Below are 18,941 nucleotides of genomic sequence, written 5' to 3'. Positions count from 1 at the left end.
GAATGTTTCAGCAGTGGGGAGAGCCTTGGTTAGATCTGTTCACCTCCGCAGAGATCATGCAATGTCAGAAGTATTGTGCATTGGAGTTTCTAAGGCGACAGTCGCTCGGCGATGCTTTTCGTCACAAGTGGAGTTCAGTCGTCCTGTATGCTTTTCCACCCACACTTCTGCCCAGAGTTCTCAAGAAGATCAAAAACGACCAGGCCCAAATAATCTTAGTGGCTCCAGATTGGGCACGGTTAGTCTGGGTTCCCGAGGTTCTGAAATTGAGCATCAATCCTCGGATCAGGCTGCCCCTTTGGGAGGATCTTCTGTTGCAGCAGCAGGGGAGGGTTCTCCACCCAAACCTGTCAACTCTGCTCCTTCATGCGTGGAAATTGAGCGGCGGCAGTTGATGACTTTTGACCTTACTCCTGAAGTCTGTAAAGTTATTTTGGCAGCCAGGTGTCCCTCCACTAAGACTGTATACGCCTGCCGTTGGAAACGCAGGTGGAAAGTGCACGTGCCCTGCCGACAAATGCTAGGAGGGGGCACTTACGTGATTAGTTCAGGTGTTGCACCATGGAGGGCACTGTAAAAAGGTACACCACATACCCGGGGTGGGTACAGCCCTGTCTACCAGTGGGACATTGCATTGAGTGTGCTACCCACTAGAATAGCCTGTGAAGCATGTGGCAGGCCTACCAATGTAGGCCTGTGGTGGTGCAATTGTGCTTGTGCTTAGGTTGGCACTACTAATGTTGTAGCCAATCCTTAGGGGACCCTTGACTACCCCTGGAGCACCCAAAGGCTGGGGAAGGTGGGAGATGGGAGACTAGGCAGGTACACATGTGTGTCTCATGCCGGTAGGAAATAACCCCCACATGGACTCTCCCTACCTGGGGGGGAAGTCAGATCTTCTCATAGGTTTTTGCTGTTTGCATCCTGGTGCCTTAGGGCTCTGGGCCCTTTCCCCTTGTCAATACAGTGTGGAACCGGGTGCACCTTCCTGCATATATATATATTAGGAAGTGAGGCTGGCCAATGCATGCACACATGCCCACTGGTGCGCCAAACATGTGATGATCCTGTCATGGCAGGCTTTGGTGCACACTTGCTGCCATGACGTTGTTGAATATGTATCCAGCCTGTCATAACAGGGCTGGGTGTGCACACTAGCATCTATGCCGCTTTAAGCCTGTATGTAGGCTGTCGTAGCAGGCCTGTGTGTGCACTCTAGTATCTAGGGGGTCTTACGTATGTATCCAGACTGTCATAGCTGGCCTAGGTTTGCGCACTAGCACCTATTGTATGGCAGGCTTGTATGTGTACAAGGGCACGTATGCCCAAAGAGTGTAGAATACTTATGTGTGTTTTCACTGCATAGGAGAGCTGTTGTGCCCATAGGTTAATATGGGATAAGTGTTGCAATTACACCTAGCTGCCAGAGTGGATTGCAGAAGAGCACTCATGTTGTTTGCTATTATTGGATTCGTCTTGACAAACCCCTTTCTATTGTAAAGGTGATTTTTTTCAGTAATCATGGAGAAATGCCACTTCTGGAAAGTTGACATTTCTCTGCCGTAAAACGCTTTGTGTGCCTTTTATTTCGACTCAAGTTCATACAGGGGGTTGGAGGAGCACATATGTGCATTCCCGTGCGACAGCTATAAAACTTGGGCACACAACTGGAACAAAGACCTCTACCATTTGTGGGCCTGGCTTAATAGATTGGAGTGAGAGTTTCTGACACTTGGCCTCTCGGAACCAGATCATGGCCCTACTAAACATTAAGATCTTCATTCCACAGCCCCATGGCAGACAGGACTGAAATTTAGGGGAGATATCTGTGGTTCAAAGGAGAACCCTCTGAACCGCCCCCATCTTCAAAGGCACATTACAGTAGAACTACTGGTGCCCCACTGCAGCAAAGTAGGAATCACTTGCAGGAACATGGTGCCCACTTCCAGAAGAATCTGTTGTGCACAAGTAGTAATTACGACCTTAGGAAGGGACCACACACCCTTTCGGCATCATGACTGGCCTGGACAAACTGATTGCTGCTGTGTGGCACTCTGAAGTGTGCTCTCCAACGGTTTGTTGGTTTGGCACCTTTTCTTTTGTGGAGGTCTCTGGGACATCAAGGACCTCCTGTGAGGGATCTATATCTTCTACCTGTGTCATCTGGGGAGCGGTGACCACTTAAGTGCCTACATTGTCTGCTGGACATCCCCTGTAGCAGTGATGTGGGCGTGGAACTAAGTATTGTGTCTGGATTTGCCTGGTGCGGAGCCTTCAAAGTACTGCCTGCATTCAAGGAGTGTGGCCCTTCATTAGGGGGCCACGACACACATAATTGTCTGATTGATAGTAAGCGGATTCGCCAGTTGCTGAACCCCGCGTGGGCCGCCTTTGTCAAGCATGCTGCATTTCTCTTGTGCGACACCCGAATGCATGCTCATTGTGTGTGGTGTCCATTTCACTGGTTGCGACCCTCAGAGGTGAGTGCGGACACGGAGCAGTGTTGCAGTCTACCTCATGCAGCACTGCTGAACTTGTGTCTATGTTTGTGTGACCGTATTTGTCTGGTGCAACTCAAGTCATTGTGCACCAGATGTTGTACCTTATTCCAGGGAGGTACGGCATTGGTAACTTTCTATGGTTGACCAGATTTGTCTGGCATGACTCAAGTCATTGTGCACCCGATGTTGTGCCTCATTCCAGGGAGGTACAGAATTGGTAACTTTCCATGTGGGATCGGATTTGTCTGGTGCACCTCAAGTCATCACACACCAGAAGTTGTGCCTCATTCCAGGGAAGTATGGCACTAGTAACTTTTCGTGCGTGACTGGAGCTGTCTGTTGCGACACAAGTCATTGCGCACAAAATGTTGTGCCTCATTCAAGGGAGGTATGGCATGGGTAACTTTACCTGTGTGTCTGGTGTGACTCAAGTCATCGTGCTCCAGACATTGTGCCTCATTCCAGGGAGTTGTGGATTGGGTAACTCTTTGTGTGCAACTGGAACTGTCCAGGGCAATTCAAGTGATCGTGTCCCAGACATTGTGCCTCCTACCAGGAAGGAGCAGATTTGGTAACTATCTATATATATTGGAGTGCCTGGCTGGGCTGAGTGCTCCTGTGAACAGCGTGTGTCACATAGTGACCTTCCCTCTGTGCTTGGCAAACCAGGGCCCACGCCGGAAGGCACAGTGCGGAGACCCCTTAGTGAACTCCCCAAGTGGTGGCCAGATCTCCATTTGTCAACTACTGCCTGATGTAGGACGCTGGCTTTCTATACGGTGCACTAAAAAGAAGTACTTCAAAGCAAGAGAGGTGAGGGGGATTTTTGTCGGTCCAGTGCCCGGTCCCTAAGTGATATAAATATCACATAAAGGTACACAGTTCCGAAGGCTCCAATTAGGACCCCAAATTGGATATAGGTCAATCTAGGCACTTCTATACGTAGAAGCCAAGGCCCTCACACACCCAAATAGGTGTCATGCTTCATCCATGGGCCTCCACCTCATTTGACCGGCGCTAGAATGTCCAACGGCCCCCACAAGGAGGCTCTTTGCCAGAAATCTTTTGAATGATCCTGTTTGATTGGGCACAGGGATATACTGGCCTTGTGGAGAAGGGAAGTGAGTGACTGGGAAGGGAATGTTAAAATTGACTATAGAACCCCTAACCCTATAAATTTATTTTATCTACTGCGTATATGTCAAGGTTAAAGACAGGAAGTAGAGGTGCCACCAGACATAGGGGGTGATTCTAACTTCGGCGGGCGGCGGAGGCCGCCCGCCAAAGTTCCCCCACCAAAATACCGCTCCGCGGTCGAAAGACCGCTGAGGGTATTTTGGGATTTGCCCTGGGCTGGCGGGCGGCCGCCAAAAGGCCGCCCGCCAGCCCAGGGCAAATCAACCTTCCCACGAGGACGCCGGCTCAGAATTTGAGTGTCTGCATAGCAGACACTGAAATACTTTGTGGGGCCCCCAGGGGCCCCGTGGCACCCCCTACCGCCATCCTGTTCCTGGCGGGAGACCCACCAGGAACAGGATGGCGGTAGGGGGTGTCAGAATCCCCATGGCGGCGGAGCGCGCTCCGCCGCCATGGAGGATTCTGCAGGGCAGCGGGAAACCGGCGGGAGACCGCCGATTTCCCGCATCTGACCGCGGCCGAACCGCCGCGGTTAGAATGCCCTGCGGGGCACCGCAGGTCTGTCGGCGGTGCTCCCGCCGACCCTGGCCCCCATAATGTTCTCGCACTCGCTGTGAAAAAATGAGGGGCAAGAAGAATCTTCTCTTGTGTCCTTACATATAGGGGTTTTTCACACCTCAAAAAAGTCTCTACAGATCAAGTGGCATTTCATCAGGACCAACAACTACGGCCTAGTTCTCACTATGGAGACCCTAAGTGTGTCTGTAAGTGTAGAAAAAATATTTTAAAAAGAATGTCTGTAGAAGCCTAGATACCCTAATTTAAGGTAGACTCTCCTAGATCAATGGAAGTGTCCCTTCAGGATAAATGGACCGTTGGACTACTGCAAAATGTGTACTGGTTGAGTCCATCAGGAAACCTACCCATCGAAATTGGGGCCTGGACGGTTGAGATCTGAAGAGCTCATTGAGGAATCAGAAAATGTTTCTCTTTTGATTAACCTGGGAACCTGTGGAGATGTAGAAGTTGGCCTCAAATATGGATATACCTGTTTTATATTGAACCAGGATATACCTCTCTGTACTTTATCATTTGTTTGCCCAGTTGTATCAAATGAAATTCCTCATTTGTTTTCTGTAGATTGTCTAACACCACCCTGGCATTGGCAACAGAACTGCTTATTCTGATCTCCTCCTCTAAATAACTTATCTGGCATTTAGGTTATTCAATTCTTCCAAGGCTGTCTCTGTCCCTAGCACAAGCCAGTGCCTGGAACAATTGTTCCTGATAAAGCTAAAATTATTTTTGAATCTCTCATTATGTGTGAAGATTATAGATATATTTCTCACTTCTAGTTCTAACGGGATCACAGCTGTAGGAAAGTCACTCTTTCTGGCATGGTTACCTCCACTTTTTGCCTGTTATCAGTATGCTTAGACTTTTTTGACTGGGATCTTGTTAACCAGGACCCCAGTGATTGTGCACTCTCCTCTAAATGTGGTTGCCTTGGTACCCTTTACACCCCACAATTGGTATATGTATGTACCCCTGTAAGTCCCTAGTGTATGGCACTTAGGTACCCAGCAGCATGGATTATGCCAAACATTGGAGCCCATTCAAACTGTATCAGCAGGCCTGCAATTTGCACCTTTTCACTACTGGTCACTACACCAGGTCACTATAAGTCATCCCTATGGTAGGCCCTTTCTGCCCAAAGGGTAGGGTGCAGGTTGCTGTGTGTGAGGGCACCTCCCCCGCATGAGCAGAGGTGCCCCTATGAACTCCAGTTCCAATGCACTAGACTTTGTAAGTGCAGGAAAGCCATTTCACCCGTGTACTGGTCACAGGTCACCACTACCCGTGGTCCAGCTACATAATGGTAACTCCGAACCTAGGCATTTTTGATATCAAACATGTCGCAGTCATGCCCAAATACTAATGCCAGTATTGGTGGCATGTTCCACGCACTCTGGGGGCTCCTTAGAGGACCGCCCAGCATTGATCCTACCAGTCTTCCAGGGTTTTGTGAGGAGACAATGCTGCTGCAGCCCATCAGACAGGTTTCTGCCCTTCTGCTGCTTGACCAGCTCAAGCAGGGAAAGGCAGAACAAAGGGTTTCCTGGGGGAGAGGGGATGCAACACCCTCTTATTTGGAAATAGGCGTTACCAGGCTGGGGAGAGGTAGCCTCCCCACGTCACCGGCTTGCTTTGAAGGGCACATTTTGTGCCCTCCTCGCATATTCTGTTTTGCACCAGTCCAGAGACCCCATGTCTCTGTTCTGGCGTGGAACTACACAAAGGAAAGGGAAGTGACCACTCCCCTGTCCATCACCACACAAGGGGTGGTGCCCAGATCTCCTCAGCTGGCTACTTAATTCTGCCATCTTGGAACCAAGGTGTGCAGAGGCCCCAGGGAGCATCTGTTGGTCTGGACAGGTATCTGACTTCAGTGCCCCCTGTGATAGGTGGTCACCCTGCAGAGTGACCAAGCTCCCTGTTAGGGCTATTTAGAGACTCCCTTGCAGGTGGGTTACCAGATTCGGCATGCAAGACCTCCACCAGGACTCCTCTGCATCAACCTTTTCTGCTGCTGGCCACCTGAACTGCTGCTGGACTTCACAGGAACCAAACAAGCCTGCAACTCACGAGACAACCTCACCTTGCAACATTGTTTCCCCGGCTCCTTCCAGCAATTGCAACATTTCCATGGCTGTGCATCCTCTGGGGTTGAAAAAGGCCACCAAAGAAGCAAGAAGGAATCTTCCTTGGGGAGAAGGAGTTACTCCCCTGCATCTGCAGGCACCTAAGGCAATGACATCCGGCTGCTGAGATCTTCTATCCTCATGATCTGTGAAGATTTTCTAACACAGGTGGTGGTTATGGGGGGGCCCTGGGTCATCTTTGCCTTCTATCCAACTTGGGAGACGGTGAGCCCTTGCCTCTTCCTCCAGTACAGAATACCTTTGCACTGGGACTGTTACAGCAGCCAAGGCTTGTTGACTCTCCTCCAAGGGATCTTCAAGCTCCAAGTAGCCCCAGCCTCCAGCACTTCATCCTTGCAAAGACACTACTCTCTGCTGCTCCAGCGACGTGGGACTCCTCTCAAGGTGTCCTGACTGGGCCTCACTGCAACTTACTGTGCCTGCTGCCAGTTGGTTACTTGTGGGGGTTATAGCTGCTTTTGCTGGCTCTTCTGACTGCTGAGGGTCATCCGGGCTCCCCTCCAAGGGTTGAGTCCCCTGGACTTTGCTAGTCCTGGTCAGCTCTGCAAATCCTCTTCTACCCCGATTTGTGTTTGCCAAGACTTGTTGGTGGTCCTCCTGACTACTGACCCTTCCGCAACCCGGCGACCGACGTGGGACAACTTCTGCATGACTTCAGGGACTCCTCTGTTGTTCCTGGGCACCGCAGCTGACCTCCATCTTCCACCGTCGACCTGGATCATGTTCCACACGTGTGAGCAGTGGCTTCTGCCCCACCTGGATACTCCTGCGTGGACTTGACTCTGTCCCCTTCTCTTGCACGTCCTCTTCATCTGGATTCCACTGTTGGAATCCACTGGACTGGTGCTGTTCTTGCAAACTTCCTTTTCCAAGTCCCCTTGGTACAACAACAGCACAGCTTTATTCGGTTACTAGACCATCAAAGCATAAATACAGTCAAAATATTATAAGAGCATAGTAAAAGAATAATATAGAAATACAAAAATATAAACATATAATTAAAAGTTTAAGATACTATACACATAATACTAATTCATGAAAAGCTACCATTTAGAAAACTCTTCTTATGTGCCATACTGTCACAAGAACTTACTAATACAGGTATAAAATATAAATATGTTAATAAAAGTTAAGATACTATGCATAAGGTGGGAATTCATAAAAGCTACTGTTTAAGAAAACTCTTTCTTATATGCCATGCAGCCACAAGGAACTTGCTAACTGCAACAAGCAAGTGTTTAGATGTATTACTCCTTAAAATTCTCATCACTACCCAATATAGGGTCACCCCTAGAGCACGACAAATGGTGCAGATCCATTTGGATCGAGGAGCAGAATAGACTGGACAAAAAAACAAAAAGTGCGCCTTGTTTCTGGACTACCAGAACAAGCGGGGCACAGATCAGACAAGGGAACAGACCCCCATTTACTGGTCAGGGATAACAGTGGAAGGCTCCCAAATCGGAAACGAGCATACAACCCCTTCCCCTGCAAGTCAGGAATAAGGTCCACATAAGGTTCAAAGTGAGGGATCGATTTAAAGACCAAGAATGAGACAGTCAAACGGCCATCTAAATTGATACAGGTTAGTTCATTCCTTACGTAAGACCAATAAGAAGTTTTCACAATGGAACTGTGTGACTTCTCCAGACCCTGGGGATTTTCCCAAAAACTTGTCAATCCCAAAATGTGAAACCATTTGGACACGTGTTTGGCCCATGGAATGGAAGTCACATTTGGTCTCTTCAAAAGGTCACGGAAGGAATCTCTATACATGGCAAGTTCTGGTACCGTCCAAATTCTCACCCAGTATAGTAGCGGTTTTAGGATAATCAGATCCATTATACATTTGAAACCCAGATCTAGAAACAAAGGTTTTAGCGGGGTACTCTTTGGGCAAGCAACTAGGGCTCTGGCAACATTATTTTAACCAACCGATATTTTGCTGCAATCTGAAAATCCCCATATTTCCGCACCGTAAGCAGCTGCTCCCTGTGCTCTGGCCAAGTAGATTTTGATAGCAGGAGAAACAGCTTTGGACACAGAGCTTTTAGAAAAGCGCAGGATAGCAGCTGCTCGGTTTTGGAGGAGCCCCACACTCTTCCCAATCTGTTCCTCCCAAAGCATGTTACTAGAGATCCTTACTCCTAGGTAGTCTATAGAATTAACCCTGGTCAATACAGACCCATCTAAAACAATTGTACATCTACCCCTTGGTCCTAGACCAAAGACCATAAGCCTAGTTTTGTCAACATTCAGCTCTAATCCATAATCCAGACAAAAGGATTTAAAGTTGTCAACTAGCGTTTGGAGTCCCATCGGGGTCTTAGAAATAAGAAGTGAATCATCAGCAAAAAGTAAGATAGGTATCTTTTGGGAATTCAGTGTTGGGGCATCGTTCTGGCAAGCAAGCAATTTAGGAACTACCTCGTTGATAAAAAGAGAGAACAGCAGTGGGGCCAGAACACATCCTTGGCGTACTCCCCTGTGGATGGGAATTTTATCTGTCAGTTCACCTTGGTCACCCCACCTCACCTGTGCGTAGGTGTTTGCATGAAGTCGCCTCAGGAGTTCAACTGTTTTGTAGGGTATTCTCTGCCTCAATAGTACTTCCCATAATGTCTTCCTTGGGACCAAATCAAAAGCTGTTCGCAAGTCCACGAACACAACATATAAGGGTTGTTTATCAATGACTACACACTTCCAATGCAGGAGCACCAATCTAAATGCCTGGTCTGTTGTGCTAATTTTTGGGCAAAAGCCCGTCTGCAAGGGCGAGAGGACCTGATTGTCATATACCCATTCCATCAGTCTATCCAATAGTTGTTTGGCGAATACTTTTTGTATATTGTCAATCAAACTAATTGGTCTGTAATTGGCGGGAAGATTGGCATTCCCCTTTTTATATATTGGAATAATTTCCGCACCTTTCCAGGTGCCCGGGATTGCACCCGCTCCAGCAATTTTATTGGAAAGCAAATTTATATACCAGGACCATATCGTCAACTCTGATATATATAAATCCCCAGGGATCTTATCTGGTCCTGGAGCCTTGCAGGTTTTAAAGATTGAATTACTTTTGTAGTCTCCTCCAGGGAAAAGTTGATAATATCCACAGATGCTTGGGGGTCCTGACTAATTCGCTTAAAGCTAGAGGTAGCTCGAGGTGAAGGGGCAGAGTCACACACGTTGCTGGTTAATGAGTCGAGGGGGGCGGCATGAAGTTGGGAAAAGTGGGTCACCCAAACCTCGGGTTGAATATGGTTCCTAAGGTTACTCCTGTTCCCCCTATATCTTTTAGATATCAGTTCCCAAAATAGCCTATTGTTTTTTACTTGGACTGCAACGAGCATGTCCCGCCAAACAACATCCTCCCATGACTTTTTTGCCTGCACTATTGCTTTTTTGTATGTCGATCTAGAAGATCGAACTTCACACAGGGAACCATCACTGATTGCGGTCTTGAGTGCCAGCTTGGCCTTAGCACAGTCTGTATTGTACCAGGCATTGGCTGCTGTCAACTTAGGGGATTTAGATCTAGGCTGGACATTTTTGTAAAAAATGCTCTGCAGCCTATTTAGAAATGACTCCTGTATAGCAAGAATAGGAATACTACTTACTTCGTAATCTGCATAATCCGATATCTCATCAATAAAAGCTTTGTAAATCATTGAAAGTAGATAAGGATTAGACATTACCTTGGGCCAACATACTCTAGTGCAATTAATAGTCTGTAAGGGGGTAGGGACCTCAGACAACTGAACGTGGGCGGACCTCCTAAATTCATCTCCACTTAGGGTAAGGAGTAGGGGATTATGGTCGCTCTCTGGTCGAACATCCACCTTCATATTATTTAGTATAGGCCACAATCTAATGTCCACTAGAAAGTAGTTGATGGTACTAGAGGAGATACCTCTGTTAAATGTCGGCATCATGTCCAAATCAGATGGCATGCGTCCATTACATGCCCTGAGACCATGCTTTAGACATAGTGCGGCCAACTGATTGGCCACTCAGGATCGTGTACATAAGCTAGTTTTTGTTAATTGCGGTATTCCCCACAGATCGTCGCCTTCTTCTTCCGTTAACGCGCTGCTCAATATGGATGGTTCAAAGGTGCAATTAAAGTCACCTCCGATTACCACCAGAGCTGATGGATGAAGAGAATCCAAAAATTCAGACAATCGACTTAACGTCTGGGATTCTAGGCCCTGCGATACTGTGCGGGCATAAACATTGATTAGGATAATCTTCAGGTCTGCACGAAAAGTAAGTTGGACTCCCATTAGATCCACTGAGTCTATATTTAGTAGTGAATGGTGGCAACATAGTCTCTTATTTAATAATAGCATTAGTCCTCCTTTGGCATGACCCAAACCCTTAGCAGGTGGTTGAGCTGGAATGCTAAACGAAGTTAACCCTTGGATATAGGTCTGATACTCGACCCAAGTTTCTTGGAACAAACAAACATCCTGGCTGCTAATGTAAATGGACCAGTCTACATCTCACAGTTTCTTAGCCAAACCTGCTAGATTCCATGACATCAACTATAAGTTAGTTTCAATCGACTCAGGGTCATCCGACGGGACAGCGTCTCCCTCAGGATAAAGGACCCTGTTAGGAAACCCCGGGAGCTCTTTGTAAGTGAGATTTAGTCGTCCAGTTACTGAGGACAGAGGCTGGGGTTCCGGTTCTACTTGTGGAATGCAGACAGGGGTAGAAATAAAAGTCTTCCCAGTGCCAGGATCAGGGGGCTAGTAGCGAGACTAATGCAATCCCTCTCTGGCAATTTAAATGGCGTGTACGTCCTTCAAAGTCTATCAGTTCCTCCACCAGAACCCTGCTGAAAAAACAAACAGAAATAAAATCATAACTTGAGCCCACAACACTGTGCCTTTCCACCAAGTATATGTTGGAGCGTATAACAGAAAGACAATTGCGTTGGGTCTGAAGCCAATGAATAGTTTTGTTGGTCAAGGACTCTGCATCTTCAAAGGCACCTGGCAATAACTTTGGGACATCAATCATATAAATTGTACGACCATTATGACCACGGCCCAACCTCTGATGCTGTTGTGGATCAGTTACTGTTTGGGGTTGTATGGGAGGGACCAGAGAAATTGAAGAATTTACCATCCTGTGAAGAAATGGTTGGTTACCATCTCTCGTGGGTCCTACTTGAGTAGCACGGGACTGAATAGGGACAGGAATAGAAGATCCCCGATGGTACCTAGCAATAGAGCCATGGACATCTTGCCCCTGATCAACACTTGCATTTGCTATCTGGGGTTTAGACCCAGTACTGAAAGAGGAAAGAGTAGCAGCAGGTGAGGCTGAATCTTTTGCATGTGGAAAATTGTAAATTCCTGTTACAGGCCTTATCATAGCAAAACGATTGCTGACACTTGCAGCTGGAACACTGTAATAGATTATCTTTCATACAATTCACTAAAAGTAGCAGTGTAGATTTTATCTCATCGATTTTCTGGAGGACAGGAGTCAGATCGATAAAATTATTGGGTGGATGCGGGCCCTCAAGTGCAATAACAGTAGCAGAGGGTGCAATAGTTGTAATATTGTCATCCACTATAACTCCCGGATCAAGGTTTGCTGTGCTTGTAATCAAGTCCTCTTCCACCGCCAAAGGCTCAAAGTGATTTGCACATAGGATATTAGGGACCAACTTAACAGCAGGGCTCAATAAAATGGGGAATGGTTCTGCCCCCAAAGCTGAGGCATCCTTTGTGCTTAAAGGAGAACCCAAAGCTCCCCCTGAAAATATCAGAGGGGTGTAAGAAGGAGGCCCCCCCTCTATCCTGGGGGGCCTTCACTTTATCAGTGTCGACGCAGTGCAATTAGCTTGCATCCTCCCACTCTTTCCCTTGTTGAAGATAGATGGAATTTTCTTCCCCTTGGACGCTCCATTACCAATGCGTGGCAATTGGGAGTTACCATGGAGGATAGCCTCGACCTCTTCACATAATTGATCAATGGCATGGAGAGCGTTCACGTTTGCAATAGGCCCTGAACTCATTTGGTCACTTAACTTAGTTTTTGCTTTTTTTACCTCACTCCGAGGAGCAACAGTGTCAACAGCTTTCCTTTTCCCCATTTCCCCCACAAATAAAATGTTTTTTAAAACTTCTTACTTTACAGATATCCACAAGGGTTCATCCAGCCTAACCTCTTCCGGGTGGTGACAAGTGCAGCAGTTGGCAGCTCCTACCAAGGGACGCCAGTTAGTATACCAACTCTTGTGGTTCGTGCTGGAAAAAATATAATCCAGGACCCGCTAGGTGTAGCTGCTTGAGACTCAGAGGGGTTGCCCAGCCCGGTCTCTGACGGTCTTCGGGCGTGGACGGGCTCGCCCGGGTGCGTCCCAGGCGCGCCCGTGCAGCGAAGCAGCGCGTTTTCAAGCGCCCACATCTGTAGACCGGCCCCCGGCAACACCAAGTGACTCCTAGGACAGCGAGTCCCACCAGGAGGGGAGGGCACCAGGAGCAAGGGCGACCAGCAGCGAAGCAGCACAGCATGTTTTTAAACGCCCGCGTCTGTAGTCCAGCTCCCGGCAACATCAAATGACTCCTGGGACAGCGAGTCCCACCAGGAGGGGAGGGCACCAGGAGCAAGAGCGACCAGCAGCGAAGCAGCGCTGCGTTGTTTCAAGCACCCGCGTCTGTAGTCCAGCCCCCGGCAACACCAAATGACTCCTGGGACAGCGAGTCCCACCAGGAGGGGAGAGCACCAGGAGCAAGGCGACCAGCAGCGCAGCGCGTTTTCAAGCGCCCGCGTCTGTAGTCCGGCCCCCGGCAGCACCAAGTGACTCCTGGGACAGCGAGTCCCACCAGGAGGGGAGGGCACCAGGAGCAAGGGCGACCAGCAGTGAAGCAGCGCGTTTTCAAGCCCCCGCGTCTGTAGTCCGTCCCCCGGCAGCACCAAGTGACTCCTGGGACAGCGAGTCCCACCAGAAGGGGAGGGCACCAGGAGTCTACTAGACTAATTGAGCTGTGAGTCTTGGGGTATGACCTTCTTTGAAATCACTGGTCACAGGTGGTACTGGTACCAGGTCGACAATAAGTAATTTAATCAAGACACAGATTGTTCCCTGTTTTGGGAACCGGGTTGTTTCCAGTATTTATTCACTATGCATTTGGAATGAAGCATTGGCAATCAGAAAAGGCTCTCACATTTACAGTAACCATCCGTGTGGATGCATGTGAATAAGATACTTTGGACCACCGGATAACACTTCTGGTATTTGGGAGTATGTCTATTGGATTCAAATTTTTAGTTTGGTAAACAGGATATTCGAGTACTCTGGTTTTTCCTAATCATTGATTTCCATAGTCTTTCTGCGCAGTGGTGAAGTGCAAGAAATTTGGACAGTAGTCTGGGAACTTTGTCATTTTTTACCTTTGTTCCTGTCATAGAAAATATGTAGCTAGATCGTTGAGGCTAGCCAACCCATGCGATGGTGGTGAGTAACTGCAGAGGTAGTGCCTACTTATTGTTGTTTCTCACTGAAACCGTCACAGTGCTGGTACTTAGGTTTTGCAGTTCTTTGGTTTTTGCCTCCAGGTGTGGTAGTTGGATGACGAAGTACTGAGAATTATTTCTTTAATAATTTGGAACTGAAACTTTGATAAACCCCCCAATTGATTGACATCTAAAGTAACAAGAAGGGATTTTATTCGATCTGCCCTGTGTTTCTCTGGGCTAGTTAGATTATACAGCTTTTGAGGAGTGCATAGTGTCTTTGTGTATTATATGCTCTAAATATGATCACCTTGTGAGCCCTGCGTCATCTGCGCTATAGTCACATATTTTGCACCAGATTGTGTGTGTGTGTGAATAGAATACATGTATGATGGAAATTCTTACTTTGTCCAGTACTGTTTTTCTATACTAATGTTTTTTACATTTATGTTTTCAACACAATCTTCTTCAGTACCAATCCTGATGCTGATGCTCCCAGCACTGGCGGCGCACACCGGTGGTGCCATCCCATTCCCATCCCTGGTGACTCGGGGTCAGAATGGCATCAATCGGAGCCTATTACGGCGCCGGCAGGGCCCATTAGTCCTAGGTTGTTGCCTGAGCATTTTCTGGAGCAGCTAGGCATGGACAAAAAGTGGGAGGGGATCACTGGACCCTTTAGAATACCAGTTAGAGACCCCAACTTCATTGGACCGGTATGAGGAACTAGGAGATGCCAGTGGACTGGACACCTCCCCTGACACTGGCATGCTTTTGCCACCTACTGTGGGTACGGAATAAGGAGCATCTTATGCAATGCTGATGAAGAGGGCAGCAGAGGTCCAAAATTCTAGTAGGTCACATACAAATGGTTTCTATTGAACCAAGATGCACCCTTTAGGCTTTTGAAAATTGGATTAACATAGGACTATAAAGTACAAGGTTAATTTTACTGGTTAAGTACAAATATCAACTGAACTCCCCAGATACCAATAAACAGCGTCCAGATATGAACGTTATCTACATCTGTGTAGTAGATAACCTTGTGACAACAATTACATTGTGTAGAAGCCATTTCAACTAGTTGGCTGGAACTGTCAGTGGGGTAACCCATGCACCCAATTGGTGTCATTATACTTGCTAGTTTGTCGTGATGCACATCTGTTTTTTAATTGAAAACCCATCCTAACTTTGAGTCTAGTGGCTAACTGCTGACATGTTCAACCAACTGAAAGGAAAACCTCAGCCAATGCTGCATTATGAACCATTAAACAAGTCAGCAATATTATAGGAAGGCATCCCAAGTCACTTGTGCATGCATGATCCCAGAAATAACATTATCCACTCATTACGTCCTTGTTCCAGCCCTTAAATCATGAAAAGCCAATTAATTCAAACACTTATATCGCCAGGTGTTTTTATGATGGCCCATAACAATCCAAAAACCTCCCTTTTTGCCTTTCTCCTTTAGGAAGCAGCCACTCTGTAATTCCTGTCTCTGTTGATGGGGGTGATGATGATCCTTTCCCTGGGCTCTTGTTTTTCCTTGGCTTGGAGTGTTTGTGCTCTGCTATAGGGTCTTTGTGCTGCTGATTTTTGGGGTTTCTGGCTCCCTTTCCAGTTTGTTGACTTCATGGGTTTTCCTTGGTTCCCCCGTGGGTTGGAATTGTAGGCTTCCCTTCTTTTAGGGGCATGTTCTTTTGAACACACTGGTTGTGGCTTCTGACTTTTGGGCTTCCAATGCTTGCTATCTTGCTTTTGCTTTGGCACTTTGGGCTTTTTTGCCTTTTGGGTTTGGTTCTTCCTCCTTTGTGTCTGGACGTTGCCCTTTATGGCTGGCTGTCTTAGTGCACTATTAATGCATGCAAGGCCTTCCTTGGCAGATTGTCAGGAAAAAAGGACTGGGGCGAGAAAACGATGATTAGGTAATGCTCGGATTACTTACCAGTAATCTCATTACTATGATTCTACTTCCTCATCACAGTGTTTACAAATCTCCTGTTATCCTTTCTGTGTGTCTGGCATAGATTGTAGTCTGTTGGGCAGCTTTGGCAGTTGGCTCATTAAATTGCTGGTTGGGGGGGGGGGCTTTTCTAAATGCACTTGAAAGGGAAAGAGCCACACCTCATGATGTAAGGACTGTGTTAAGGAGGTAGATTCGGAGTAATGGTTTAACCAGTAAGCATCAATGGATTAGTAACTGTCAGAACACTTCAGTACTTTCGGTTATTCTCTGTTACTTTAACAGATATACAATTCTTTGCCTATGTTGCACGTCACATTTTTTCAAATTTGTTAATTGAGTTTAATGACAGTGCAATTTGCAATTTGAGATGCTTTGGCTTTGTACTCTTGCAACCTAGTGTTCCTCTGAGTCAGAAAGTGTCACAGACTGTTGTGTCTTGTTCAATTCAGCATTTAAAAAATATATGCTATGTTTTGTGTAAATTAAGCGGCATTGAGGACCAATTTGTTTGAACTATTATTAAAAGTGACTTTAAAATGTGTTTTTTGTTTTAGATAAATGCTGAAACAAAGCAGTATTTGCTTGAACTTTTCAAACGCTATGTAGAAGATGGACTGCGATTTGTTGTAAGAAAGGGTAAACAAGCTATTCCGCAAGTGGACATCAGCAAAGTTACTACGCTGTGCTGTTTACTGGAGTCATTGTTAACTGGAAAGGGAGGACCTGATATGAAAATGGTAAATGTATTTCATTTGATTTCTAGTCTGCTATTTAAAAAATATTTAATAGATGTACAAACACACGTTTTGAGAATTTCTGTAAAGTCTTTTGATTAAATTCTTGGAAATTGATGGAAAAATGACTCACAACTATAAAATACACCCAACTCTTTTTTTTGGCGATCTTCCTCCGACGCTGTAGATGTACTGAATATTTATGCTGTTGTAAAGGCAAAAGTATAAACATTCAGAATAGATGGACCTACTTTTCTACTCCATGTGTGAAATAAATAGTGCTGATGTTCTACTCTAGAAACTAATGCCAACATAGCTGGTGTGGAGCAATTAAGCCTTGAATGAAAACTTTGGAATACGTGAAACTTAATGTAATATTGATCTCAGGACTGGGTTGTTGATTTAGAAATCTCATGCTTTGCATCATAACACAGGAAAGTATACAAAAAGTGATGGATGGAATTGCTTGAACTAGTCTCAGCCATTGGTAATTACTTGAAGCTGCATCCCTGTATATCATTATTTTGCAAACCATGTCACCTTAGTTTGGACCCAGCAATATGCAAATCAGTCTTGACCCTGCTCCAATAGGAACAGTCCAGTCCTAACTGCCAAACCAAGTCCTCCCTGAACTAGAACACAAGCAACACAGGACCGGGTTCACCCTAGGTAGGGCTCATCAGTCATGCATAGCTTGGTTCCAGTGACACAGAGTGCACGGGAGCCACATCTCGGCGGTTGTTGGTAGAGCTTCTCGTTGGCGGTCACCGCGCCTGTTGTTGCTGTAGTGTGAAGTGCAGATCTCACATTGCCGTCTTCACTGGCAGTTGCTGTAGCACAAAGAGTCAGGTTCCCTGGAGCTCCGTGTTGGTGGTCATGGTGGGCAGCAGAGTCTCAACGTGAACGGACCTGTTCACGATTGCAAAGATCCCAAAACTTAGGAGTTCATCTTTCTTTACAGTGGAGCATACTCTGATGCAGCCAAGGGCCCAGGACCTGGGGAGGCATCTCTTGGGAATCAGGGACTCACTCTAGCAGAGCCCACCAGGGCTCAGGCTGGTCCAGTTGCAGATCCAAGCAAGTCCAGTGCAGCAGGTCAGCTGGGCAGTTGCTTGAAGGCCTCTGGAGCTTGTTTTGTCCTTTTAGCTCAAAATAGGAGTTCAGTGAACTGTCACTGGAGTCACTCAGGTAGCCTGGGATGAAGGGAACAGGTTCAGTCTTCTTTCTCAGCGATCAGTGCAGAGCTCAAGCAGCAGGATAATCCTCTGGGTAACAAAGCAGGCTTTAAGAAGCAGGACAGTCCACTGGGGATGAAGGCAAGCCTCAGGCAGCAGTACAGTCCTCTGGGGAACAAGGCAGGCCTGAAGCAGCAGGGCATTCATCTGGGGAATTAGGCAGGCCTCAAGCAGTAGGGACGTCCTTGGGGAAACAAAGCAGGCCTCAAGCAGCACAGCAGTCCTCTAGGTAACAGGGTAATCCTTCCTCTTGTAATGTCCTCAGATCCAGGACTGTACTGAAGAGTCACTCCTGAGGTCCAAGTTTTATACTTGTGTCAAGCCTTTGAGTTGTGGTCATTACCTATACTACCCCCACATGTTGTTGTGCAATGTTCTAACCCCCTCCTCAAGACATCAAGAGGTCTGAGGTAATAAACAACTAGTGTTTGAGTCCTTTGTGTGTGTTGGAGGCAAAGTCCTTTAATATAAGTGGGGCTGGGAACGGCTCCGCCTCCAACCTTCCACTCAGGATGCCCCATCCTGTCCACAACTAGTCCCTTTTGTCACACTGTTGTGGAAGAATACACAAACCCCAACTGCAGAGCCATTCTCATTTGTGTGACACAGAAAACTGGCAGAAGGCACAAATGGTTAGGACAGGAAAATGCCACCTTTTTAAATGCGGTATCTTCAGAATTGTGACTTAGAATCCACCTTTACCATTAAAGAGGAGTCTAAAGTACAAATTGTTTTAGTGTAAACACCATATTTCAATCTGCTCCCAATCCAACATTATCTCTTATTAAATGTAGTAAGGTAACCCAGTGTTAGTCAAAGTGAGAGATAGGCCTTACAGCAGTGAAAAATTGCTTTAGGAATTTTTCACTGCTAGCATATATAAACCTTAAACCCACATGCCCTACTTTTTTTAATGCAATGCAGATTGTCCTATGAGCTGTTAGGGCCTACCTTTCGGGGTGCCATATAAGCATTAAAAAGGAAAGTTTAGGCCTGGCAAGAGGTTTGTTTTCCCAGGTCGAATTGCCAGCTTAAAACTGCACTGTAGTGTTCTGTGGCAGGCCTGAGCCATATTTTCAAACTACTTCAGTGGGTGGCACAATGAGTGCTGCAGGCCCACTTGCAGCATTTAATTTACAGGCCCTGAGTACATGTAGTGCAATATACTA

At 46.8% G+C, this 18,941-nt stretch overlaps 1 protein-coding gene across 2 annotated transcripts in view; it reads left to right on the top strand.

Annotated features, from left to right (window-relative positions):
* Positions 1–18,941, top strand: part of DNAH6 (dynein axonemal heavy chain 6) — a 1,211,389-nt gene that overhangs the window by 536,345 nt on the left and 656,103 nt on the right. For both annotated transcript variants that reach the window (XM_069236637.1, XM_069236634.1), the window contains exon 36: positions 16,358–16,540. In XM_069236637.1, the coding sequence (XP_069092738.1) occupies positions 16,358–16,540 (183 nt within the window). The remainder of the gene's footprint in view (positions 1–16,357; positions 16,541–18,941) is intronic.

This window comes from Pleurodeles waltl, chromosome 1_2 (assembly GCF_031143425.1).
Source record: "Pleurodeles waltl isolate 20211129_DDA chromosome 1_2, aPleWal1.hap1.20221129, whole genome shotgun sequence".
Taxonomy (NCBI): Eukaryota; Metazoa; Chordata; class Amphibia; order Caudata; family Salamandridae; genus Pleurodeles; species Pleurodeles waltl.
The sequence above is the reverse complement of the archived record's forward strand: the minus strand, read 5'-3'. Positions and strand labels throughout refer to the sequence as shown.